The 15,036-nt window shown below is 41.2% G+C and overlaps 1 protein-coding gene across 1 annotated transcript in view; it reads right to left on the reverse strand.

Moving 5' to 3' along the window:
- adgrl4 (adhesion G protein-coupled receptor L4) overlaps window positions 1–5,738 on the reverse strand; it is a 29,511-nt gene extending 23,773 nt beyond the window's left edge. The window contains exons 1-2 of the mRNA XM_083767216.1: window positions 5,682–5,738; window positions 4,514–4,663 (exon numbers count right to left, since the gene is read on the reverse strand). Of these exons, the coding sequence (XP_083623342.1) occupies window positions 4,514–4,663; window positions 5,682–5,727 (196 nt within the window). The 5' untranslated portion in view covers window positions 5,728–5,738. The remainder of the gene's footprint in view (window positions 1–4,513; window positions 4,664–5,681) is intronic.
- Window positions 5,739–15,036: the final 9,298 nt, after the last annotated feature.

A 15,036-nucleotide genomic window follows, 5' to 3' on the forward strand; every position in this document is an offset into this window, starting at 1 on the left:
GCACTGGTTCTCAACGTCAGGTCCGGGGACCACCAGCGCTCAGAATGGTCTGGAACTCCCAGCCCAAGCTATACTGTAAAACAATCTGTTTATTTAACCCATTCTGACCTCAGATCAGATTCATACGAGGTTTCCACTGGACACCCACTGGTCTGATTAACCCATTCTGACCTGAGATCAGATTCTAGAAATGTCAGTCGCTCTTCGATTTTTCAAAAATAGCAGACCTACAAGCTCGTATCGCTCCACTCGGTGGCGCGATATGAGCTTGTAGATCTGCTATTTTTCAATAGCTAAAGAATAACATGATGCTGACACCAAAATGGGTGCCCGGTCAGAATGGGTTAACTCTGAGAGTGCACAAATGGAAACAAATGGACCAACAAGAGTCCATTTGGTTCCATTTGTACACTCGGTTATAGACTGGCAAGGGTCCATTTGGACTCCCTGATGGTCCCATTGAGAACCAGTGGCTAATTCTACATTTGAATTCTTTCAATAGCAATCTTTTAATAGGGCACTTGCTGCGTCATGACCTGAACAATTGGTAATGCAATTAACATAAAATAACACAAGGTGCAAATATTTAAATTTAAAGTGTAATTGCTTAATTTGAAGGTCTTGTACATCACACTTAATTATTGTAAAAAAAATATATATATATATTTGAGAAACTCAGTGGGGCACCCATTTTGGTGTCGGCATCATGTCATGCTTTAGCTATTTAAAAATAGCAGATCTACAAGCTCATATCGCGCCACCGAGTGGCGCGATACGAGCTTGTAGGTCTGCTATTTTTTGAAAAATCGAAGAACGACTGACATTTTTAGAATCTGATCTCAGGTCAGAATGGGTTAATCAGACCAGTGTGTGTCCAGTGGAAACCTCGTATGAATCTGATCTCAGGTCAGAATGGGTTAATAACACGACGGCGGCTATGCTGTTTATATTACTGACAGTTTAATTTACATTTGGGCCCTTGAAATATGTCAACCCCATGATTGTGATCAGGGTCAGGAAATCAAACAAAAAAAAGTTCCAGGAATTATAAGCCCAAACAGTCCAGAAACATAACAAAGAGTAACAATGCTGGCTGAAAGACAAAGTGAAATATAGTTGACCCACCGCTGTGAGGGAAGGGGTATTCTACACTCTTTCTCTCTTTGATTAACGCATTCTGACCTGAGATCAGATTCATACGAAGGTTTCCACTGGACACACACTGGTCTGATGAACCCATTCTGACCTGAGATCAGATTCATACGAGGTTTCCGCCGGACACACACTGGTCCTGATGAACCCATTCTGACCTGAGATCAGATTCTAAAAATGTCAGTCGTTCTTCGATTAAAAAAAAAATAGCAGACCTACAAGCTCGTATCGCGCCACTCGGTGGCGCGATATGAGCTTGTAGATCTGCTATTTTTCAATAGCTAAAGCATAACATGATGCTGACACCAAAATGGGTGCCCGGTCAGAATGGGTTAACGCACGTTGACTTTTTGGAGCCAACACCTTGTCATCGAATAGGAAAAAAGTGTGAGTCTGGATAGTCTTGTGGTTTATAATTAATGATATACAGTATACCACCACAGAACAAAGAGCATGTCCCCAAGAAACTATGTACACAATATGACATGAAGGAGGAAAGAAATAGAGTTGGAAGAAAGATTTTGTCTAAAGTTACATTAAAACGTACATGGACAGGATAGTGTAAAGCAGAACGAGAAATGTGAAATGAATCAAGTTTTGCTACACATAAAATGATATTATAGCAAAAAAAAGAAAAAAAAATAGATCTCGGGCTCCATTTTCGTCACCGCTTTAAACCCCTTATCCCTAAACTTCTTTGCCTTTTCTTTACTATTTTGCAAAACATTTTAGAATAGTTAAAATGGCCAGTCTACAAGCTCACAACGTGTCAATGTAGAGTCTAGCTGAACTATTCAAAAATGTTTTTTTTTAAAAAGGCAAAGAAATGTAGGGATAAGGGGTTTAGCGGTGACGAAAATGGAGGCCCTCTAGTCCTTGTTTTGTTCATTCCTTTTGCCATCAAATTGCTTAACCCATTCTGACCTGAGATCAGATTCATACGAGGTTTCCACTGGACACACACTGGTCTGATGAACCCATTCTGACCTGAGATCAGATTCTAAAAATGTCAGTTCTTCGATTTTTCAAAAAATAGCAGACCTACAAGCTCGTATCGCGCCACTCGGTGCCGCGATACGAGCTTGTAGGTTAATGGGTTAATGGGTTAATCCAGTTAGAATTCTGCGTTTATACATTATAGGGAGATGTTGGATTAACCACAGCTTGCACAGTGTACACACACAGTACACACTACACTGACTACAGTGTTCAAAGCAACATCTCAGTACTTCACTAGCTCTTTTATCCAATTAACACTGTAAAAAGGTTTCTGTGTGGCAAACTCACACAGAGGAGCGATTGATTTGTGTTGCCACAACAACCATAGAACACTGGTTTATCTTCAAGTGTCCTGATGTGGCCTCGCTATAAAACATATTCTGCTTATTATTGTTGAGTATCTTTGTACTGCACAATACAAGAAGCTTGTTAACCCATTCTGACCTGAGATCAGATTCATACGAGGTTTCCGCCGGACACACACTGGTCTGATGAACCCATTCTGACCTGAGATCAGATTCTAAAAATGTCAGTCGCTCTTCGATTTAAAAAAAATAGCAGACCTACAAGCTCGTATCGCGCCACTCGGTGGCGCGATATGAGCTTGTAGATCTGCTATTTTTCAATAGCTAAAGCATAACATGATGCTGACACCAAAATGGGTGCCCGTTCAGAATGAAAAAAATGTCTTCTAAATCAGTTTTTTGAAATACCTACTGTATGTTTCTATGCCTATATCACTCAATATTTCATGTCAAGGACCCCAGCAATTATGTATTTGGCCGCCGACCCCCATCTAAAAATATGTTGTTCCAGGGACCCTCCAGAAGCAAAGATCTTTTGAAAAAATATTCCAAATTTGAAGCACATTTTCACGATAAAAAAAAAGAAAAAGAGACCTACAAGCTCGTAGCGCGGTGGCGCGCTATGAGCTTGTAGATCTGCTATTTTTAAATAGCTAAAGCATATAACATAATGCTTACCAAAAAGGGTTCCCCCCCAAAATGGGTTAACAATCCTTCATGTTATAATAAGAGCCTAGTTGTTTACGAACCGTTATTTCATTACAGAAAGCATTTTTAGCCTTCCAGGTTCCTACTCGCCATAAAACAGACAATAATAACAAATTCAAACGAACGCATTATAATATATCTGGCAACAATTTGTTTTACAGCATAGCCCTTATATCACTGTGTGGTGTTAAGTTAACCAAGAAAATATATTTTTTGGGAAACACAGCTCTGGAGTACTCGCAATTAACAATACTTAATGCATAACAATATATGTCATATTTTTATGACTTTGAGGGTAAAGCTTTATTATTCTGGAGCACCTTATCAAGTATTCATGCATTAACCCATTCTGACCAGGCACCCATTTTGGTGTCAGCATCATGTTATGCTTTAGCTATTGAAAAATAGCAGATCTACAAGCTCATATCGCGCCACCGAGTGGCGCGATATGAGCTTGTAGGTCTGCTATTTTTGAAAAAATCGAAGAACGACTGACATTTTTTAGAATCTGATCTCAGGTCAGAATGGGTTAATCAGATCAGTGTGTGTCCAGCGGAAACCTCGTATGAATCTGATCTCAGGTCAGAATGGGTTAAAGTTGCTTACTGGAATAAGGCCATTCTAAAATGTAACCTATTATTTCCCTTATGGCAATCATCAGGTACATTTTTCATTGTTGCATTTTCTTTGTTTCCGTGTATGAGCAACCCTGCATATTTGTGCCATGTGTGATGATCTACCAATCAAATATTATAGGACAATATAGGCTCCCACAAAAAAGTGTGCTTATAGCCAAATATAGGTATAGAAAACAGCAAACACATTAAAGGAGAATTCCATGCTAGAATGCTTTCTTATCTTTCTTACCTTTCTTTGTAGTTGTTACGTCCCCACCAAAGAGGTCCAGGTGTTTTTTTGTGCAAAAACTCCTTATTGGCTATTTTCCCTACCATAAGCCCTCAATGAATTGCATTGCATTGAATGGGAATTGAATGGGGCTATGGGGTGTTATGCTAGTTCGCTTATTTCCATCGAAATAAGTAGTAAAGTGTGTCGCTTGGGATATTATTTACATTATGAAGAGAGGATATATACAAAGAAATTATAATTTTGAGCGATGGAAATAAGCGAATTAGCACAACACCCCATAGCCCCATTCAATTCCCATTCAATCCAATGCAATTCATTTAGGGCTTATGGTAGGGGAAACAGCCAATAAGGAGCTTTTGCACAAAATAACACCTGGACCTCTTTGGTGGGGACGTAACAACTACAAAGAAAGGTAAGAAAGCCTTTTAGTATGGAATTCTCCTTTAATTAAAAAAAAGTATATTAATATTTCTGCTCACCGTTGCAGAAGGTGGTTCCGTCCCCGGTGTATCCATGGTTACAGAGGCAGGCGTCGTTTGATCCGTTCAGGGCCTTGCATGTGGCCAGAGGATGGCAGGAGTCACAGATGTCATAGGAGCTGCATGGGTCCAGCAGACTGGAGAGCCATGCTTGGTGGACAGAAATGCATTCATCATAAAACTTCTGGGAACTCAGATTAGTCATTACAAAACATTAACAACCGCTGTCTGGTGGGCCGTCTTATGCAACATGACTAGCGATGTTGATGGTGGATAGATAGAGTTTTTATTAAAGTGTCCTACATCATAAGATGCCCAGCCCGCACGGGCTTACAAGACTCTCACAAAATTGTACATAATATGTACAATTTTGTACATTTGTATATGTATCATTATATATTATATAATGATACATAATACACAAATAGACAGTTACTCATGGATACATCGTTCTCCAACGTAACTGCCATGCCTTCTCTATGAATTTTCCAAAAACAAAAACTTCATTACTGAACAACCAATTTAACATAAAACACTCAGACATCCAAAACAGATCTGGGTTCTTATCCTGCATTTTTTCAAATTTCGTAAATCATGATATAGTGGACAATAGAAAACAAAATGAAACTCGTCCTCTACAACTCCCAGGTCACAAAGAGCACACAGTCGCTGCTCCTCAGGAATGCCAGTATATCTGCCAACCTCAACTGCCAGAGGCAAAGCACCAGATCTTAAGGGCACAGAGGGACCTCTGTCCTCTTTTTAAATTAAACGCAACATAAGGTTCAGTCATGTAGTCCTCTTTGAATTGAATATAACTTCTTAAATCTTTTTTTTTAATGTAATTATCTTCAATTTTGATCTTTTAACCGTTACAATTTGACCTATATTGAGAATCCAATCCTGGGAATGTTACTGACATGCTCTGTACATTAAGCTGTAGGCATGTAGACATTTTTTTAATAATGTCTCGATCACAATAAAAGGCACATTTTTCGATCATCCATAGCACAGACTACTAGGCACATCGGTTACGTTCCCTTAGAATAAAAGCTATTGCAGTTAAAGCAGGAAATGCTAAAGCAACGACATTACACTGTAGGAGGCCTGGCGTGCTACAAGCATAGCTGTTGTACGGTGCTACAGACTGACGGAGAAGCTGACTTACCTGTTAATAATACAAGTTTCATCGGGGACTTGAGTAAAGACTCCATACTTTCTCGGGGACAGGATTTTACTTTTAGCAGAACGCTGTGGGGGCTGGCTGGTGACGTGGGCCGTTTCCTTGCATCAGGTTTCCTGTTTCCCTAAACTCGGCCCTTCCTGTCCTGATCTTTAATCAGCTTTCACAAACAAAAAGCCCCAGTGCACACGCCACCACCAACCATCCCACCACAATGGATACAAAAAGAAAGAAAAAAGAGAAAGTTGCTGTATGGAGGTTTCTTCGTATTTTGCTCACGCAAGACATAAGTGGAGACATGAGTTCATGTTGAGCTCTCTTACACTGTTGACATAGTGACTCCAGCAGCCATTTTGCTATATTGTTCTCAGCTGAACGTGTACAGTAGGCTAAGTAAACATGTGCCAAATCAGTCCTCGGTGACTCCACTGAAGGCCGGCTCCCTCCCTTCCTCAAGGACTGTACACAAAGCCGCACATATTCCTGTGTGCGTGCGTCTCTCTCAGTGGCCATCTTAAACTCTCTTCAAAGGAGATGTGTCCGCTGTTCATCTTTTTAATCCATCCAGGAATCTTTTCAGCACCTGATAATGATGGTGATTTGCGGTCTAACCAGTTAATTAAAGGCCTAATGTGGTCTCTAATAATGTATTGGAGCATTTGATACAGATGTGGGATCTCTTGGGATTTGCATCATGTACGGTAATGCTTTTGATAAGCTGTTGTCAGGAATGCAGCCACAAATTTACAATTTAGGCATTTAGCAGACGCTCTTAATCCAGAGCGACTTACAATAAGCAAGAACAAAAGCATGGGAATACATCACAAAAAAGCATTTATCATAAAACACGCGTAAGCTAAGAAAGTAACAGTGGAATATCTATATTATGAGACTATACATATAAACTATATATATATACTACTATGCTATACATATGTACGATGGCGTGCTATGACTATATACAATGCAATTATAGTGCTGTCTACATAACATGCTATAAGTCTGTATCAGATGCTATCTAAGTATACAGAAATGCTATCTAAGGGGTTAGGGTAAGTGCTATGGGCCATGATGGAGTCTGAAAAGGTGGGTTTTCAGACTACGGCGGAAGATTGGGAGTGATGCTGCAGTTCTGACTGCAATGGGAAGTGCATTCCACAGTTTTGGAGCCAGAAGGGAGAAGAGTTTGGGACGTGTGGAGCGTTGTCCCGGCGTTTTTAGTGAGGGTACTTCCAGCTTCCCTGCGTTGGCTGATCTGAGTGCGCGGGAGGGTTTGTAGGGTTCAATCATACTTGCAAGATATGGGGGAGCCATACCTTTGGTTGCCTTGAATGCCAGCATCAGAGTTTTGTATTCTGTGCTATTCTATATGAGTGAATATAGTGAAAAGTCAAGGTGTGAACTTCAAAACTTGTTGAAAAAAGATATATTTTGGGGTTTGTCTGCTTTTTTTTTATAGTATACACAGCATTATAGAGTCTAGACGTTAAATGGGGAGAAAGATTCGGGGATGCAGCAAAGTTAACCAGGGATCAGGACTCGAACCTGCGACACGCTGTCTGGATGCATTGGAGCCTAAGTTCCCGGACCACCTAGACAGTGTTCCGGGCTAGGTGTGAACTTGTTTTGACTCATATGGTTATCATCACACTAGCAGAACATAATCTATAACTAGAAAAAGTGCCCTTCTGGGCACAGGTCTCCACCAGGATGAGCAGATGTGAAAAATTCCAGGCAAAGGTTTTTCCTTGGCCTCTAGGGAGTTGGCATACAAAGTTATCCACAGATCCGTGCAGTTAGAGGTAAAACACTTTTCGGCCAGTTATAGCGCCACCTTGAGGCTGAGTTGAAATTGTTCATGTGGCATTTCGTCCTCGGCCTAGTGGGAATGTGGGTGCACAATTTCACGGAAATCACGCGATGTGTTCATGATTTGCAGCATTTTGTTTGAAACTGAGCACTCCTGTGAACTTTGGAAGCCAATCTTAACCAATCAGGATGGAGTCTGAGAAATCTGAAAGACTGGTTTCGTTGAATGGCTCTAGAGAGACTGTGTACCAATTTGCGTGATGTTTGGACAAAATCTGTAGGTGTACTGTGCAAAAACTTGTTTTGCACAAAGCGGCCTCCTGGTGGCGCTATAACAGGCCGTTCTGGAAAGTTTGGGGCAGAGGTTCATCGTTGGCATCCAGGGAGTGTGTGTGCAAAATTTGGCATCGACCGGGTTAACGGTGGCCGAGATTAGCTGCTCACGGACACACACACACGGACGGACGGACGGACAGACGGACGGACGGACGGACGGACGGACGGACGGAGTGCAAAACATACTCTCCCCCCATGCCTTCGGCCTGGTGGAGACAATAACCAGTTCAACCCTATACTTTATTGTACTTGAAATTACAAGAAAACGCTGCACTTTTTAGTGTGTAGATCGCCATTATATTAGCCTATTACTTCACCTCTTCATGCTACGTAATACGCTGTGACCTAACTGAATTCTTCACATCGCATCACAACCAATAATATACTAGACTACAGTACAGCCCTATGAATAGATCATGTGCAAAAATGTTTCAAAGCTGTTGAAATATTGTTCACGTGCCATGCCAGCACAATGCCCCCCAAAGGCAGTGTATTTCTTTCAGCATGACTGTGGTAATAGATCGATGTATAAATAAAAAACAGCAATGTAAACCTTTAGGATATGGCCCTTTGTGCTGTGGGTCCATACTGTGTGTGTCTTTGAAGATAAGCTGTATAACAACATGGCTACGGCCCGGGTTTTATTTTTGAGTCCTTTGATACCAGACTATGTAGAAATGAGTTATCTGTGGAGGAAATGAGCGTGGGGGGGGGGGGAGGCATCGTAGCAACACTCATGGTGGAAAACTGACTCACCAACGCAACCAAACCATGTCATCATCATCATTTATTTAACTCACGACCATGATCACATGGTTTGGAGCACAGATTCATAAAAGTATACAATCGAAAGTATACAATACATTACAGATTACACGATATACATAGACATATCGTAAGGCTTTCCCTATTTATACAGTGGGAGAACATTTTTCAGAAAAGCACCCAATTTATAAATTACTTTTTGTTTTTCAGATTTTAGTAATGCAATTAGTTTAAACATAGAAGGGTAGGTAAAGAAATAAAGTGGCAGGTATTTTTGCCTGAAATTCATAATGGCAGTATTCTTACTTTCCAACTAAACATGATACTCATCTCCAATTCTGGCTTCCTTACATAGGTTACAAATCCTCAGATTTCTTTCCAATCCTTTATATCTACCGATGACCTTTGGGATTCTTGTGTTGTTTAGCCTAAGGTTGCAAATAGCCTGTCTATACTTACGGTTTTCACATAGAAGATATTTTTCTAGTTTGAACTCTTGTTTATATTCAACATAGATGTCACATGATGTCATACTATTGAGTTCACTTTGCCACTTTTGCAAAAACTGGTCTTTCAACCTTTGTTCAACAGTTCGCTTCAACCAGTCAATGTGTGATAAGAACAATGAACCAGCAATTTAGAAGTCTTCTAAAGGCAGTTTTTACAGGCCCGTTCTTCCATCCTAACTTCCACTGCTGGTTTAATTCAGTCTACTTGCAAGTATAATCCCAGTTCAATTAAATTAGACTAAAATCTATTACTAAGTCTATGTAAATGTGATATTATAATTTTTATTTAAATGAACTGTATTCTGGGTTGTGAATTCACTGCATTTCACCAGTGGTACTTTGCCACTAGTGCAGACTGCAGACATTCTCCTCATTATACAATACATTATGTACACTGTAAATCCCTGGAACATGTGACGCGTTTAAACCTAAACACCATGTGTGTAATAATAAAATGCCAAATGTTTATTAATGGTCATAAAATACAGTAGAACACGAGTTCACTCAAACACCTCACGAGAACACCTAGTGTTCAAATTCTAAACACCTATATGACTGACTTTGATTGTAAAAACTAAACACGTTTATGTGTTTAAAAAGTGTTACAGGGATTAAACATGTTCTTCTGTTTATAATCTAAACACTGTGACACGTTTAAAAAGTGTTACAAATATGTGTTTAAAACTGTTTATAACCTAAACGCTTAGGTTTAGTGTGTATTGCTTGTGAATCTCGAGAATGTTGTCAATCCAACACCCACCAAAGCTTAATTGCTGGATCATTTGCCTGTATTCATGAACAGATAACTATGAACTTGCTATGTACATATAGCATTAGCAACAACATACAATAACATAACAAGTTCTTGAATTGGTGTTTGTTTACTGCCAGTTAAATAATAATAATTCAGCTTTGCGCCTATGTGACGTTAACCTTACCCACCTACAGTACCTACAGTATGTGACTATGAGCACCAGTATGACTATTAGTACCAGTAGGGGTGCTGTTGTGCCAGAAACGGAGAGAGAGATAGTGCTGCAATGTTGCCTGCTAATGAGAGAGAAAGAGAGAGGAGGGGGTGGGGTGGAGGGGGGGTTAACACTATCGAATACCGGAAGACTCGACCCGGAATTGTCACCAGTGAGGGGGATAACTTTGTAATATGCTATTGGCTGTTTGTATTCTTTTTGGAAAAATATAAAAAGATACTCCTGTAGAAAGGCTATATTATTTTACTTATATTGACCCTATAAACAATTTAGTATTATTTAGAATATGTAAGGTTTTGCCCCCTCAAATGGTACCTCGTCAGATAATCCCCACATATCCTACAACAACTTCTGTGAACAGACTTCAATGTAGTAGCTTTTCATAAATTATATTTGTACTACTCTGCTGTCCAGCCTCTCCCACCCCTCACATTGGGGAAAATTCTGGGAGGAAAACAGAAACGGGGCGAGTCTTCTTGTTACCACACTATCTGCACCCAGAATTGTTGCTTTTGAGATTGAATTTAATTGGTCGAGGCAGTTGGCAAATAGACGAATTCAAGAAGTAGAAAGAGTCATAAAAGAGAAGTACGTATTCAGGTGTGACAGAGGTCTATTCATGCTGTGTCCCACTGTTTGGCACACTGACGGACACAAGCACATTCATCCATGAATGGTTCCACTTGGAAGATATGCGTTCTTTTGTTGTCTGTATCACAATCTGTGGAGGCAGATTGAATTGCTTTAGGCAAGGCATTCAGTGTTTGTGGGCTCAGGGAAAAGTCCTGGCTGTCCTGGGAAAGAAAGTGTTTGGTGTCTACGCGTTGACACTCTGCTACAGTGAGAGGAAGGAAGAGATGTTTGTCTAGAACAAACCTGGGGCTGATTGCACACCCTTCCTCCTCCAATGCTTTTTGGACTGCAGGAAATCAGAAATGTATTTAGGAATTCTTAACCCATTCTGACCGGGCAGTGGGCACCCATTTTGGTGTTGGCATCATGTCGTGCTTTAGCTATTGAAAAATAGCAGATCTACAAGCTCATATCGCGCCACCGAGTGGCGCGATACAAGCTTGTAGGTCTGCTATTTTTGAAAAAAATCGAAGAACGACTGACATTTTTAGAATCTGATCTCAGGTCAGAATGGGTTCATCAGACCGTGTGTGTCCAGTGGAAACCTCGTATGAATCTGATCTCAGGTCAGAATAGGTTAAAGCTCTTACAGGAGCCTTGCTTGCTACACAATGACACTGTAAAAAAAAAACACACCTAGGAAAAAGAGGTCTCAACTATGTCGAAGCAGTCTTGTGTAAATGTTGCCTCGTTTCCTAGACACTCCCGCATGGATATGGAAATTTCGGCAGTCTGTGCAGCAGCAGCTTTGCATGGGTTTGTGCGCGAGCTAACTGTAGGTGATGTTTATACTATTCAGCTGGATATTGATATTTGTGGTGTGTACAGCACACACGGCAGAAAGCTTTTTTGACACCTCACACATTTCTGCTTAGACGCTGGCCTTATGTTGAGCCCATAACGAGAGGGCTCGCTGAACAGCGTGGCACAGATGGCAGCAATTGTCTCATGAACTTCTTGAATATTTCAGTGAAAGCTCTGGATTTAACAGACAAAGCAAGCACAGCGCTCAGGTTCGGATGAGCCAGCTGGCATATAACTGGGGGGATGCTGCGACATCATTATATAGCCAAAATAGTGCCACCCATCTTCTTTGATACTGCTGCCTGCGACACCCTGCTCCTAACTCAAAGGGGGAGAAGTCACCCTAAAACAGAAATACACGCCTGTCATTCCTGTGATCTTCAATTTACAATTTACAATTTAGGCATTTAGCAGACGCTCTTAATCCAGAGCGACTTACATTTAAGCAAGAACAAAAGCATGGGAATACATCACAAAAAAGCATTTATCATGAAACATGCGTAAGCTAAGAAAGTAACAGTGGAATATCTATATAATGAAACTATACATACACTATACATATAAACTATACATATTTACTACTATGCTATACATATGTACTATGGCGTGCTATGACTATATACAATGCAATTATAGTGCCGTCTACATAACATGCTATAAGTCTGTGTCAAATGCTATCTAAGCCAACAGAAATGCTATCTAAGGGGTTAGGGTAAGTGCTATGGGCAGTTAGAATTATATTTATGCACATGAACGTCTGTCTTCCACTCACAATAAAAATTGCTTTATTACTTTTTACTCAACCAACCAGTCAGCGGGCAATGTATTCAAGTTTATTAATTCCATGCAAGGGATACTTTTGCTAGTGATTTGTTTGTTTGTCATATTATTAAAAGAAGGCCGATGCACACCAAAGGTTAGTGGCAGGTGCATAGCCTAGGTAATGTGTTATCCCCACTTCCCTCCCCAGGCAGCATTTTCTAGTTCCACACTTACAAATGGCACATACTGTATAACAGTTTTTCTCTGTTATTTTATTTGTACATTTTTCAAAGAATATTTAATGAATTCTAACCCAGACGGGTACGTCATTTCAGAGAGAAAAAAACACTAGAGGGTGGCAACAACGCGTCAATTGCCTATTCCAGTGGTTAGCCCATTCTGACCGGGCACCCATTTTGGTGTCGGCATCATGTTATGCTTTAGCTATTGAAAAATAGCAGATCTACAAGCTCGTATCGCGAAAAGATCGAAGAACGACTGACATTTTTAGAATCTGATCTCAGGTCAGAATGGGTTCATCAGACCCAGTGTGTCCGGCGGAAACCTCGTATGAATCTGATCCCAGGTCAGAATGGGTTAAGTACAGTGCTTGAGTAAATGTACTTAGTTACTTTTTCCACCACTGCATAATAATAGGCCTACATCTGCCGACCCGGGCAGTCTGTTGACTGAGTGATGCATCACATGCCGGTCAATTCCAGCACGACTCCAGCATGATGTATGCCTGGCTATAAGTCTGTCTTCACCACCCACGTCCTGCTCTGTCGCCCTGCCTGCAGGCTTCTCACCGATGCTGTGAAAAGAGCTTTCATGACCTGTTAACCCATTTTGGACTGAGTTCGATTAAAAAAAAAGGCTTCTAAATCCTAATATCCTTCTGAAAAACCCATGTTTCTACACTAGTATGTCAGTGGTGCTCCCAGAATTATCTCTATTGGGCCACGGACCCCCCATCTCAAAATATGTAGTTCCAGGGACCTCCCCAGATGCAAATATTTTAGTTAAAAATGTTATTATTATTATTATAAATATATATTCAATGATTTGCGCCACATTTTAACGATAAAAAAAAAAAGATAGCAGACCTACAAGCTCGTAGCGCGCCACTCGGTGGCGTGCTACAAGCTTGTAGGTCTGCTATCTTTTTTTTTTAGCTTGTAGATCTGCTATTTTTCAATAGCTAAAGCATAACATGATGCTAATAAAACACCAACAGGGGTTCGCGCACAGAATGGGTTAACAGCGCCCAGGAGTCAGGGCAGGGCCCACTTCCTGTCACATCCAAACACAATGGGAGCGCAGCCTCGGGGCCACGCTTCACTTTGTATAGCGTGGAAGTGCGTGATGACGCAGCGGCCATTTTTTATGTCGCCGTATCAAAGCTGCATCGTTATTCACCCCATCATTAACCCATTCTGAACGGGCACCCATTTTGGTGTCAGCATCATGTCATGCTTTAGCTATTGAAAAATAGCAGATCTACAAGCTCATATCGCGCCACTGAGTGGCGCGATACGAGCTTGTAGGTCTGCTATTTTTTTTTAAATCGAAGAACGACTGACATTTTTAAAATCTGATCTCAGGTCAGAATGGGTTGATCAGACCAGTGTGTGTCCAGTGGAAACCTCGTGTGAATCTGATCTCAGGTCAGAATGGATTAAAGGCTTTTCCGATCCAAGGTTATCCTCTTGTCTGTGTCCGTGATGGACTGTTCCTGTACATTCTTCAGTAGTTGTCTAGCCAGACAACTGTCCCACAATCTCCCGAATGCTATATATCAGGGGTCCTCAACTAGAAATGATGAAGGTCCACAAATATGTTTTTGAATAAGACCGAGGTCCGGTCCCATGCGCGGCGTCCATCGGAGAGCGGGGCTCTATGCCTGTTTATACAAGCTTATACAAATCAGATCCCCTTCCAACCAACCAATAATGGGGTGCAGAGTGCAGGCCCGGAGTGGAACTCCAAATCCAAATCACACTGCGCGCGCGCATGGCGCGCGCCAGAATTTTGGGGGGCCTTGGGGGACATTTTGGGGGCCTTTGTTGCAGCAATTTCACATGAGAAATGTACCATCTGATGTTATTTATATTATTAACTTCTTCCCTCCATTAACATAAGACACATAATGTAGTTGTGCTGCAGCAACACTGCCTGAATTGAATTGAAATTGACTGTGGCTGGCCTGGCCTGAGCTTTTTTTTTTTTTGCCTAGGGTCCGCAGAGAGGTGGTCCGCGGTCCGGTCGTGGACCGCGGTCCGCCAGTTGAGTACCCCTGCTATATATATAGTCTGGAACTACACCTCCCAAAATCTGAGTAAGGAAGCTGCCATTTTCCGTTCAGGAAAATATATTTTAAAATATCTTTACATTTTATTTTTTATTTACCATTTCCGCTAAGCAGCAACAACAGCAAGCTATATATGCTTAGGTGTTTTCTATTTATATTAGGATAAATTTGCGTGACCTAAGGATGAAATGGAAGTGGGGAGGGGGCTCCACTTCCGCTTTATCGCGTACTCATGATAGAGCTTCCGTTGCTCCCGACTGTAATGATGAAATTTGCAAAAGGCAACAGTCTGGCAACGCGAGACATGTGGACTATAGTGGGAGACCCTAACCTCGCCTCACCAGGCTTTCCACCACCTCGGAGGAAAGCCTGGTCTCTGTTTCAAAAGTCCGTATGATCCTCTCGGGAGAGGATGATATCGT

Source organism: Protomyctophum parallelum (genome assembly GCF_964188405.1).
Source record: "Protomyctophum parallelum genome assembly, chromosome: 6".
Lineage (NCBI taxonomy): Eukaryota > Metazoa > Chordata > Actinopteri > Myctophiformes > Myctophidae > Protomyctophum > Protomyctophum parallelum.